Source organism: Mauremys reevesii, linkage group 1, assembly GCF_016161935.1.
Source record: "Mauremys reevesii isolate NIE-2019 linkage group 1, ASM1616193v1, whole genome shotgun sequence".
NCBI lineage: Eukaryota > Metazoa > Chordata > Testudines > Geoemydidae > Mauremys > Mauremys reevesii.
Window position 1 is genome coordinate 209,398,523 of NC_052623.1, and position 12,734 is coordinate 209,411,256.

Consider the following 12,734-nt stretch of genomic DNA (forward strand, 5'->3'; position numbering starts at 1 on the left):
TGTAGCTGTAGATATTTTTCTTATCTAATACTAATAATTATTAGAATTTTCAAAAGGGAGCGTTTGTATTTCTATGACTATATTTCTATTAATAATGAGACCATCTTTAGTTACATTAGGTAAGATAAAAATTAGAAGTGATATAAATCCTTATGCTTCAGGGCATCACACAACCTCTGATTTATGCGGTCAGAAAGTAACTTCCCACCATGGGCAAGTATTCTGTAATGAATCACCCATTATGGGCTTTCTTCTTGTGAAGCATCTGGTACCGGCCATTGCCAGAGACAGCATTCTGAACAAGATCAGCACCAAAGCTGGGTCTGATCCAGCCTGGCAATTCCAACATCTACATTTCTATCTGTAGGCTGATTTATAACTCAAAATTCCAGTGAAACAGATGTCTATGAATTTTTTTTTAAACTTTATTTGCTTCTCAGCTGATACATTGGAACTGAACCTGCTCACAATGAAGTCAATTGTGACACAAGGCAGATGAGGCCCTTTGTATGTCAGGTTCCAGCCTGGAACAGTTTTTACAGATGATGTATAAATCCCTACACAGAATGCTAACAGAGCATTAACGATAGCAGTGTGGCCAGTACAAATATATTATATTCCAGCACTCTCACCTTCTGTTTGGCCACTTTCTTCCGGGAATCTATCATCGTCTGTAAGGTGTTGTTCTTCAGGCTTATATGCAGCTAAACAAATGAAGTACAAACTTGTATGTGTAAAAAAAATCCCAAAGCACATCAGCATAAAAATGTCAAAAACCTCAGATCAAGAATTATTTAAATTTTCTATTCACAAAATGAAACCAATTCTATGACTCAAGGAGCAAACTCATAATTCAGTAAAATACTACACTAATACAGAAGTAAAGAGAAGATCCAGAAACAAAACAGAACCACCTCTAACCCACTTTAACTCAAGCTCATGAAGCGGAGTAAAAAAATGGATCTTGCACCAATAAACTTAGGCTCTGTCAGACCAGTGGAAGTGAAGCTGAGGGCCATTCACTGAGAACAAGCCACTCCCTCCCCAGATAATTAAACTCTACAGACTGTTAACTCATGTGCGCTAGCTGATCTAAACTGCCATGATGGCTCACAGAAAGAGGCGTGGGCGTCCATTTAGTTATGTACTTTATCACTGTAACAGTTGAGTGCCTCACAAATATGGCTTTATCCTTGCAACACCTCTCTGAGATAAGACATAACTGTCTCCATTTCCCTGATGGGGAGCTGAGGGCATCAGCAACTTTCAGACACAAGTTTGCCCCCCGAATGCAACCCACCCAGTTTGAATCCAATCAAATTTGACAGTTTAGTAACAAGAAAATTCTTCACAGCATTGTAATGCAGGCAACTGAAAACCACCAGGTTTCAACCACCTGGGACAGTTATGCCAGATGAATGCGAAGGTTGAGAAAAAGCTCTGTCTCCATTCCAGCCTCACCGTGGCAGCTCAGACATTCTCAGTGATGCAATGGAACAGTGTGCAGTTTCTGTGCCTGATGCCATAACACCTACTTCCTATATTTTATCTGGTGTAGGTCACATGTACACCAAGATGAACTGAGCAGATGATGCAAAGAAAGAGGATGCTTTGGAGACTCGGTACTAATGGGTAAAGACAAAAGTGATCATAATACACTATTGGCACATTGCTAGAGTGAGCCACTAAATATGGAGTATTCTCCTGTAGAAAACCTGAAACCTAGCAGGGTCCATCAGCTTCTGTTGGATCTGAAGGGAACATGGATTGGCCTTGACCTCAAACTGCACATGGTCATGGTCTGATCCTAACAAAGGACTAGCTTTCACCCTCGATCTCCAAACAGGATCCAAAGTGCCCAGCCCCACGTGCAGAGCCAAAATCTCATGACAGAGGCCTATGATTGACATGCCAAGCATGAGATTCCAGCAAAGCCCACAAAAGTCATCACCAATGTGGACAGCAAAGTCACCTAAAGACATATGTCTTCTTAGCAGCTCTCTCAAGTCAATGCCAATACCGTGGCTTTCAGTATGGTGGGTACTGCAGCAGCCAACATCACACAAGACGCTGCCGTTGTTTGGGAGTACAAGATCCTGGCCACTCCAGACCTGCTGATACACCAAGACCTCAATTTACTGCCACTCTCCTGACTCAACTCCAAGAAGACCTTCTGGATCCATGCATCAATACTACAGGCCAATGGAAAAAACACTAGTTCTTTCTGGTTTGAATCACGAGCTGCTTGCGACATCTCAACAAGACAAAACAAAAAAAAACCAAACTTGATTGAAGATCTAATGAACAAAGTCCTGGGGTTCTGTCTTCCCCAGAGGCAGTGGACTGTACCCAACCACATTCAGAAAACACACAGAAGGTGTGGGTATCTCTTCCACAAATGGAAAATCAAAGAATAACCAAATTGAGACTGTGGTGAGGTACAAACCATGCGATACATCAGACCAGTGGTCCCCAACATGGTGCCCGCGGGGCATTTATGTTTGCCCACCTAGTCCCCAGAAGGGGAGAAAAGCTGCAGCCCCACGCCTGCCGGGGACAGAGAACTCCAGGGCTGCAGGTGCTGGTGTTCTCTGTCCCTGGCAGGCACGGGGCTGCAGCTTCTTTCCGGCTTCTCCGGGGCTGCAGACTGCAGGCGCCGGTGTTCTCGGTCCCTGGCAGGCACGGGGCCACATCTTAAGCCAGAGAGAAGCCACGGCCCCATGCCTGCCGGGGACAGAGAACTCCGCGGCTGCAGGTGCCAGTGTTCTCTGTCCTCCAGCTTCTCTCTGCACTGCCCAGAACTGGCACCAAAAAAACCCCAAAAAACAAAAACAAAACAAAACAAAACAAAAAACAAACAAAAAATGCTCTGACTCAGCAGAATGGACAGAATGCTGCCCTGTAGCATGTGCTGCCCCAGGCACGTGCTTGCTCCACTGGTGCCTGGAGCCAGCCCTGTATGTGAGTAATTGTTGGCGCCCGCCACACTCTTCTGAAAACATGAATGTGCTAGTGGCCACAAAAAGGTTGGGGACCACTGCATCAGACAATGGTCCCACTCACACATACAGGGTGGCACAAGGAGGATCCATCTAGCTACCCCAGAAGCATTAGAATGGCTTTCATATCTCAAGATTCAATTATAATCCCAACCCATTGCTTTTCAAATACAAAAGCAGCCTGGGCAATTCCAGGGCCAGAGCAGACAAGAACTCTCTTAGCTCAGATAAAAGTTCAGAAGTCCAAGGAGGCACCCTGTACATCACACCTATTCCCAAATTAACCTCCTTCTCATGTTTTATCCCAAACAACTCTCTCTCTTTCCTTCACGTCAGTTAGGCCCACATCCACCAGTGACCTCCTCCCAACTTGAAACCCGATACACACAAAAGAGTGACACTCATTCCTACCATTCATTCCTAGCAGGCACTGAACGCCTGTCTGGGGAGCTGAGCTAGCAAAGAGCCAGATGAATCATCCAGCCAGGGCTTGTGAAGGGCATTTACCAGCCACAGACCACACATTAAATAGCATCAACCAAAGAGTAGGATTCCTGCCAGCCAATGTCCTGTCCTCCCAACATGAAACCCCTTGGTGTGCTCAATAGGGAAAATAAAAGTTCTCGAACTATAAGTCTATGTCTCAGGAATCTTTCTCCATGCTCTTCATAACAGGAACACAAGAGCCCAAGGGCCTACAAAGAAACCCTCAACAGTGCGTCAACACATTCTGTTCCCAGCAAGAATATTGTTGTGAAGCCTCAATTATGAAGAGCTGCACACAGTGTATAATGAGCCCATAAGGTTAGTGTAATGTTTACCTGAGTGCTTTGTGGGTATCCGATGGTGAAGGCTGGAAAGCAAACCTTAAGGGGGAAAAGAAAGAAACAAAGCTGATGTGTCATTTCTTATTATTCTTGACATTATTGTAGTGCCTAGGAGCCCTAGTCATGGAACAGGACCCCATTGTGCTAGGTGTTATACAAACACAGAACAACAAGGTAGCCCCTGCCCCAAGGAGCTCACAATCTAATTTTGGGTGGAGGAGTGTGTGTGCAGAGAATAGGCTTTAAATGAGGCACATATGTACAGTAGGGTAAATTCTGTCTTAATAAGTGCACACCAGATAAAATATAATTGACTGGAAGCAGCAGAGCAAATGATAACTGCCTTAATTCTGGCTCAAGCTAGCAAACGTAGAGACATCTCCATGGGGCTTCCATTTCTGTTAAGAGAAAGGGCCCAAAATGGGCAGTGATCAAGAGAGAGCATACGGTCCATAAGCAATAAATACCTACATACTGTATTTGCAGATCCATACCTAGAGCTCCTGCTCCAAACACACACTGATCATTTGATTCCTCCCAGGAGTAAGTTGCATGGAGAGTGCCCCTGTTGAAGCCGTTGTCAGACAGAATGAGAACGGCGCTCTGTGCTGCTTTTGCAGCCAATGAGCTCAGCTCTGGTGCTCCTCTGCATGCTGAAGTCCCACTGAAGTCAATGAGCGCTCTACACACAGAGCACCTCTAGGATCGGCGCTATGTCTGTGCTTGCTTCTGAGGGGTGGCCGGGGGAATGGGCATCTTTTTTCCAAGCCAGTTCAGCCCATAGTATTAATTGAAAAGTAATTAGCGGGGGGGAGGGGGTGGGGGGAGGCTAATGGCCAAGTCCTGCCCTTCCTGCTAAAGACATGTAATATTTAACTGGCAGCAAAACCAGTACAGTCTCTCTGTACAGGACTCAGGGAGCCTCTACCAAAAGGGGGCGTTCAACCCCCTGCACGTCAGGTTCCACACACAAACACCTCTAGGGACAATGGCGGTCAGAGGCATAACAACTACCTGGATCTACAGGCTGACTCCCCAGACACGCATGCAGACAGGACAGAGTGGCCACAGATTCTGGTAAAGCAGCAGCTCCAGAAGAACTGCACCTACTCACACACAGACAGTCAGGATGTGCCTGTTGTGGGATGCGTACAGAGACCAGGATTTAGCCCTAAGGAAGTTAAAGTGAATTTGTTCTCAAGTCCTCCAGCCCTATAGAGATATAATAAGCTGGGCTTATTAATTACATAACTAAAATGTATTTTGATGCACAAAAGCTTATGTTCATCCTACTGAAACGCAGAATGCAGCAAAATCACACAGCACATGCAAACAAATAAAGTGTTACATACCTCTTTTCTGCAGAACGAAGAGTGCGGCCACGAATAGAAGGATAAGAAGAAGAATAACAAAAATTGCTATTAAACCATCTCTACCTCTTGAAATACTTTTATCACCTTAAAGAAAAAAAATGAATAATTAGCTAATAAAAACATTTCAATGTGCTGTAAACAATCTCATTTGAGTCAAAAGTCTATAGAGAAAGTGTGTTTAAAAGGCACATACAAATGTAAAACTTTTTAAAAAAGGAATAATTTGAAAATAGTATTGGGCCAAATTCAGTCACTGGTGTCACCCCCACTAGCTCCAGTGGAATTACATCAGGGATGACTTTGGCCCAATGATGGTATGTTACATTATGCTTAAGCTATTTTAAGGCTTCCTATCTTTAGAAAGTTAACAAAAGTTTCTATTTTTTAATGTAGGGATTGCATGCCAGATCACAGTACACTGTCCAGCCTGCTGTCTTACCAATGGCTTGTTCCTGATGCTTCAGAGGAAGGGCCAAAAATCAACATGCTGGACAGCCATGGAATAACCTGTCCATAAAGGAAGTTACTTCCTAATTCCTGTCAGTTAGTAATTGGCTTATGCCCCTAAAGCAGGAGTGTTTATGTTCTATATACATGTTTTAGTCTATCCAATATAACTGTAGATATTCTTTTTATTCCTATAAAATGTCTAATCCTGGCCTCAGGCCTAGACAACACACCTGAGAGACGTAGTTAAGTTGACCTTAGCCCCAGTGTAGACACTGCTAGGCCAATTGAAGAATTCTCCCATTGACCGAGCAACCACCTCTGGAGGGGATGGGTTTAATATAGCAATGGGACAACCCTTTCCATTGCTGCAGCATGTGTCTGCACTACAACAGCATAGCTGCAGCACCATACCTGTGCCTCTGTAGTGTAGACAAACCCCGTGTGACACTCTGTGGCCCTGAGTTTCACGAGTTAATTAAAACACAGAATTTGCCGATGCGGCGATGAGAGAAAATATTTCCACCCCCAATTTTCTAAAACACCAGTGCAAATCCAGACCAGGTCAGTAACGATTGAAATCATTAGCCTCTGATGACTGCTTGGCAGGTTATGTGAAATGATTTGACAGACTCAGTCCAGTTCTTACAGGGCAGATTCCACAACACAAGACCACCATCATAATTGACATTAATAAACCCCCTTATTGGCAGGTTCAGCAGAGAGGCCAAGGTTTACTCTGTCCACGGAGACTGAACTCACGCTTCTCCCTTAGTAGTTCATTCCCAGGAGCAGCTGACAGCTTCCACTACTGCTATCCCTGCATTATATGTTCTGTGCAATGGGCTAACTATCAATCTAGCACCTTTCACCAGCTCTAAAGTCACTTTTAACACCATACAGACTCTGCTATAGTGACTTTTGCATTTTGTTCCCTTTTATACTCTATGCATAATTTCCTGAGACATCAAGAGGAACCCTGCAGTCCGAATGAACATCTCATTTCCAGCTCAGTCCCTGGTCCCCTCTCACTGTTACATGCACCTTTCTACCCACATACTTACTCTTTGGGAAGCACACGCTCAGAGAGATTGAGTCGTTGATTTTTGTTTTGGAAACTTCTCTGACGCACAAAACTTTCCCTGAAGGGTCTGCATTTTCTTTAAGTTCAAGAACAGGACTATTAGCATCAATTTTTCTGTCATTCCAATACCAACTGTAACGCACATCCTTCGAGAACTGTATCGCACATGATATTCTAATTTGACCATTAGTGTCGCTGCAATTTAATACTGATGGTGGAGGAGGATCTGGATGAAAAAAAAAATCTACATTAGTTTGACTTCACATTGTTTTGCATTTCAAGAGCACTTTTTCTAGCTGTTTGTGGGTGTAAAGTTTAAAACATAGTCCAGCTGCATAGGGGATATTTGGTTCAGTCACCAAGCAGCAGTAACAATACTTACAGTTCGGTAACACACACAATAAACTTAAGTGTTTAGACTATATTGGGGGCCCAGCTCTTTTAACAGGACACCAGCTTTCAAGGTAGCAGATTCAAGGGCAGACGTCGCTATTTTTTACTTCACAATAGGACCAATCCTACAAGTGTTTCCAACCTGTGGAAAGTGCACTCTCCTTACTGTGCAGCATTCCCAACGATTTCCATAGGAATTCTTTTGTAGGAAGGCCTTGATGGATCAACTCTCCACTCTTTAAAGGCCTAAGGTGATATACTGCTTCTCTGCCCTATGGTGCTGCTTTCCCTTACGAAAAGGTACGACAACATTCTATAGTAATGGTATATAACAGTGGTCCCCAACGTGGTGCCCGACGGGGCATTTATGTGCGCCCACCTAGTGCCCAGCAGGGGACCTGCCGGGGACAGAGAACTCAGGCTGCGGGCGCGGTGTTCTCTGTTCCTGGCAGGTGCGTGGCCTGCCTAGTTCCCAGCAGGGGAGAGAAGCTGCGGCCCCGCGCCTGCCAGGGGCTGCAGGCTGCAGGCACTGGTGTTCTCGGTCCCTGGCAGGCGCGGGGCCGCGGCTTAAGCTGGAGAGAAGCCGCGGCCCCAGGCCTGCTGGGGACAGAGAACTCTGGGGCTGCAGGCGCCGGTGTTCTCGGTCCCCAGCAGGTGCGGGGCCCACCTAGTGCCCAGCAGAGAAGAGAATCTGGGGCCCCGCGCCTGCTGGGGGCAGAGTACTCCAGGGCTGCGGGCACCGGTGTTCTCTGTCCTCACGGCTTCTCTTCGGCTTTTCTCTTCTCTCTGGATTCATATATTATGTTATATTAAATATGTTTTTTGTATTATTTAATGTACAAATACAAAATAAGCCTTGAAAAATCATTGGCGCCCGCCACACTCTTCTGAAAACATGAATGTGCTACTGGTCACAAAAAGGTTGGGGACCACTGTATATAGCATAGGTCCAAGACATTTTACAATAGAAGTTACTATTATTATAAATTATTGCCTCTGCTGGCCTCAATTCTGTAAGTTGATCCTTGGAAGAGAACCCCTGCATCTGCACAGCAGACACTAAAGTCAATGAGCTTTGCAAAGCTACAGAGAACCACCTGCACAGAACTTAGGATATGGGCCTTCAGGCCCAAAGTATTTTACTAACCAATAAGGAGAAAACACCTCTGCAGTTCTCGGATGCTAATGATCGAATACTATTTTTACAAACTTTTTTTGTTTTTTAAATGCTGGAGTAGCACTGTCAGAACACACACAAAATGTGGCACCCTCCATTTTAAGCATGTAGCTGAGAACGGCAGGTACAAAAGTGTGAGAGTGCTGCTGCTGCCGCCTTCTGGTGACTGGGTCCACAAAAAGGATATGGGGATCGACTGCTACGAGCATCTAGAAAAGTGTTTCTTTAGTTCAAGTGGACCTGATGAACCAAGCTCTTCAGGTGCATGTGTGTATGATTTATTTTTTAAATCCAGCCAATTTCTGTCTCGGTCACATCACTGTAAATTCAGAGCAATTCCAGTAACTTCTGCTTGGTTGCTACAGATTTTCACCTGTGTATCTGAGATCACAAACTGGCTCAATTTGTCTCTTGTCCACAGCGTAAGGATTCACTACAACAGCAAAGGTGTGATCATCACCAACCTAATTCACAACAGTGGGACTGAAAAAATCAGGTTGCGTATGTGAGTACAAATACCCATCAGTAGATGCCTCAAGGAAGTGATCTTGAATATAGTCTGAGCCAAAATCACTCAGGACTTAAAAAAAAAAAAAAAAAAAAAAAAAAACCACGGGCAGTTCCATCACTTTCTAGACAGCTACCATAAAGAAAGCAGGGTGGGAGCAATTTATGACCAGTCGTGCTCAAAACACTGCCAGTTGCTGTTGTGAGGATGTCCTAGCTGCAGACTGCACAAATGGAGCAAGTGAGAAATCAGCAATCACAGAAACAGATTTCTTGGCAAGTTAATCACAAGAGGAATTGCTTTCACTTTTGGTCACACCTCTCTCCAGCGCCAGTGACAGGGTGTCTCAGTCAAGACTGACTGATTATGAAACTCGACCCACTTGATACGAAGATAATAAGTAACTTTTCTGGGCCCAGCAGCCAGCAACTTGAAACAGATTATATTTTGCAACAAAAATTATGACTGAGCTATAGATAAGAGACAGATGGGAAAACGAGAAATGAAAAGCTTATGGGTCAAATTCAGAGATGCTGTAGAAAGTGGTACAAGTTACACACCAGGAAATGGGTGTAAGGAGGCTAAAAGGGTGTATGTAATTTACACACTTGCGGGAAGAACGGACATGACAAGTTAAAGTGTGTGGTGGGGGAGAAGGGTTACATTTACATACACCTTCTGACACCCTCCTGTTAGTTGTTTTTCCTGCTGTACTTCTGTCTTCCAGCCCCTGCATCTGCAAGGTATACTACTTTACACTCCCCCAGGCTTAGTTACACTCCCCTCTTACTAGCCTATATCTTACACCACATAGCCTCTGAATTTGTCCCACTGAATCTGCTCTTGGGCAGAAAGCATCTTCTTATGCCATCGCCTATGTTAACATAGGAGTACCCCTCCCTCTGAACCAGAAGCAACCGCCATGGCTGCATAGGCCAGCAGGGTTCATGAGGGCTGCTTTTCGGTTGGTCCTTAGTCTTACTTAACTGTATCACAAACACCAGTGAAATATTAGTTTTTGTTCAGAAAATGCCGTGCCCTGTATATGGCCCATGCTTAGCCTAGCTAGATGAACTAACAGCCTTGCAACTAAATAACGAACATAAGGTGAAGAGCTTGTTTTCTTCAAAGTGAATTTTGTTCCATAGACCCATTGCCATACCTCATTACAATATAAAGACATGAATATGCTGGAGATAAGAGAGTAACACTTTCACTTTTCCATGGGTTTGGATTCTTAAAGTGTTTTTGCTACTGATTAAGTTTTCTTGATTTTTAATTTTTTTCCCCATTTTTAAGCTTTTCAGTCTTTCTGTTGTCATATTACAAAACAATGGGTAACTAATTTAGGAACAAATTACCAAGGGGAGTGATGGATCGTGTGTCGTTTGATCTCTTCAGATCAAAACTGGATGCATTTCAGGGAGATATGCTTTAGACAAGTTATTGGGCTGAAATTCTCTGGCCTGTGACATACAGAAGGTCAGACTAGATGATCTAATGGTCCCTGTTGGACTTAAATCTTCTTACACTATGAATAATAATACTTTGTGTGGATCCTTCATCTTTACAGAGATTTACAAACATTAATTCTCAAAACCACTCTCTGAGGTAGGTGTTAAACTCCTTTTTACACAGGGGAAAGCTGAAGAACAGAGAGATTAAAGGTTAAATTTCAAAAAAAGGCCTTGAATTTGTTTGCCTCCATTTTCCAGTGTCCATTTCTAGACTACTTGGCCCTGATTTTCAGCAGTGCCGAGCATTTACAGCTCTTGATGAAGTCAATGGGAGCTGTGATTCCTCAGGACCTCTAAAAGTCAGACCCAAGAAGTCTAGAAATAGGCACCCAAAAATTAAGGCACATAAAATAAGAGGCTGTTTTTTAAAATTTGGGGCTCAGTGACTTGTCGAGATGGGACAGCGTGTTAATGGCAAAGCTGGAAATTGAATCTCTTGAGTTCTGACTCCCAGCCTGCTACTTCCATTAGCACACCCTCCCTTCTTCAGATATTTGAGTGATTCTCTTTCTCTTGACAAACCAATAAATATTGTTGCCCCTCTATTTCTTATAGAATCAAAGAAATATAGGGCTGGAAGGGACTTCAAGAAATCATCAAGTCCAGTTTCCAGCTCTGAGGTAGGACCAAGTACACCTAGACTATCTGTGACAAGTGTTGGCCCAACCTGTTCTGTAAAACCTCCAGTGATGGGGTGCTGTGGCTGCGGGGAAGCAGCTCAGGGAAATGCAGCAATAGCAGAGTCAAAGGGGTGTAGCAGGAGGCTGCAATCCACATGGTCACTGTACTGGCATCCGGAGTAGTGGTCAGGTCTGGGTGCCCCCCATTTGCCACTGGGGAAGTGGCTTGACTACTGAGGAGCTAAACCTGCCCCAGAAGGGGGGAACACAGACAGTGGTTCCTGATGCTGCAAGGGGGTTGCAGGAGGACTGTGGAGAAGGAGTGACAGGGTGCAGGACAACTGACAGGGGCGTCGACCTCAAGCTAATCTCCAGAGAAACCTGGAGGAGGTGACAGTCCAGTGGTAAGTGATTCCATGACAGGTGAACACCATCTGGTCCTGGTAACTTACTATGGTTTAATTTATCAGTTTGTTCCCAAACCACCTCTAGTGACACCTCAATCTGGAACAGTTCCTCAGATCTGTCACCTTAAAAGAATGGCTTGTGTGGGACTCTTCCTCTCACCCTCCACAGTGAATACTGATGCAAAGAATTCATTTAGCTTCTCTGCAGTGGCCTTATCTTCCTCGAATGCTCCTTTAGCACCTCGATCGTCCAGTGGCCCCACTAACTGTTTGGCAGGCTTCCTGCTTCTGAGGTACTTAAATGGTTTGCTCTTAGTTTGTGTCTTTAGCTAGTTGCTCTTAATTCTTTTTACACCTGCCTTATTATACTTTTACATTTCACTTGCCAGAGTTTATTACTTTCTATTTTCCTCCCTAGGATTTGACTTCCAATTCTTAAAGGATACGTTTTTGCCTCTAACTGCTCTTTTACTCTGTTAAACCATAGTGGCATTTTTTGGTCCTCTTACAATTTTTTTTTAATTTGGGGTATACATTTAGTTTGAACCTCTCTTATGGTGTTTTTAAATGGTCTCCATGCAGTTTGCAGGCATTTCACACCTTGTGACTTTTCTTTTTAATTTCCTTTTAACTAGCTTCCTCATTTTGTGTAGTTCTCCTTTTTTAATGACATTCTGGTTGGTTTCTTTGGTAGTCCCCCCCCTCCCCCGCACAAGGATGTTAGATATAAGTACATTATGCTTATTACTGAGCACTTCAGCTATATTCACCTCTTGGATCAAAGCCTATGTTCCAGTTAGGATTAAATCAAGAACTGCCTCTTCCTTTGTGGGTTCCAGAACAAGCTGACCCAAGAAACAGTCATTTAGTGTGGTTGGTAGCATATTCCTACTGCTACACACTTATTGTTCAAGCATGGAATTTCGAACTATAGAGATACTATAGTACAGTTTCAGTCACTGATTGTTTCATAATTTGTTCCAGTATATCTTTCCATGTATCAAAGTTAGGACAACTAGTCTATCATTCCCCAGGTCCTCTTTATTCCTTTTTCTTTTTCTTTTTTTTTTTTAAAGATAGGCACTACGTTTACACTTCTTCACTCCTCCACAACCTAACATCTTCCAAGAGTTCTCAAAGATTATTGCTAACATTTCCAAGATTTCTTCAGCTAGTTCCTTCAAGTACCCTAAGATGAATTTTGTTAGGCCCTGTCTTGAATACATATAACTTGTCTAAATATTCTTTAATCTGTTCTTTCCTTATTTTGGCTTGCATTCCTTTCCCTTGCTGTTAATATTAATTGTGTTGAGTATCTGGTCACCATCAACCTTTTTAGTGAAGTCTGAAGCAAAATAGGCATTAAACACCTTGGCCTTTTT

General features: G+C 43.7%; 1 protein-coding gene across 14 annotated transcripts in view; it reads right to left on the minus strand.

Moving 5' to 3' along the window:
• CD58 (CD58 molecule) overlaps positions 1–12,734 on the minus strand; it is a 67,343-nt gene that overhangs the window by 36,633 nt on the left and 17,976 nt on the right. For 13 of the 14 annotated variants that reach the window (XM_039482662.1, XM_039482656.1, XM_039482638.1 and 10 more), the window contains exons 3-6: positions 6,711–6,956; positions 5,179–5,283; positions 3,821–3,865; positions 633–704 (exon numbers count right to left, since the gene is read on the minus strand). In XM_039482662.1, the coding sequence (XP_039338596.1) occupies positions 633–704; positions 3,821–3,865; positions 5,179–5,283; positions 6,711–6,956 (468 nt within the window). The remainder of the gene's footprint in view (positions 1–632; positions 705–3,820; positions 3,866–5,178; positions 5,284–6,710; positions 6,957–12,734) is intronic. The other variant, XM_039482598.1, reaches the window with a different exon arrangement.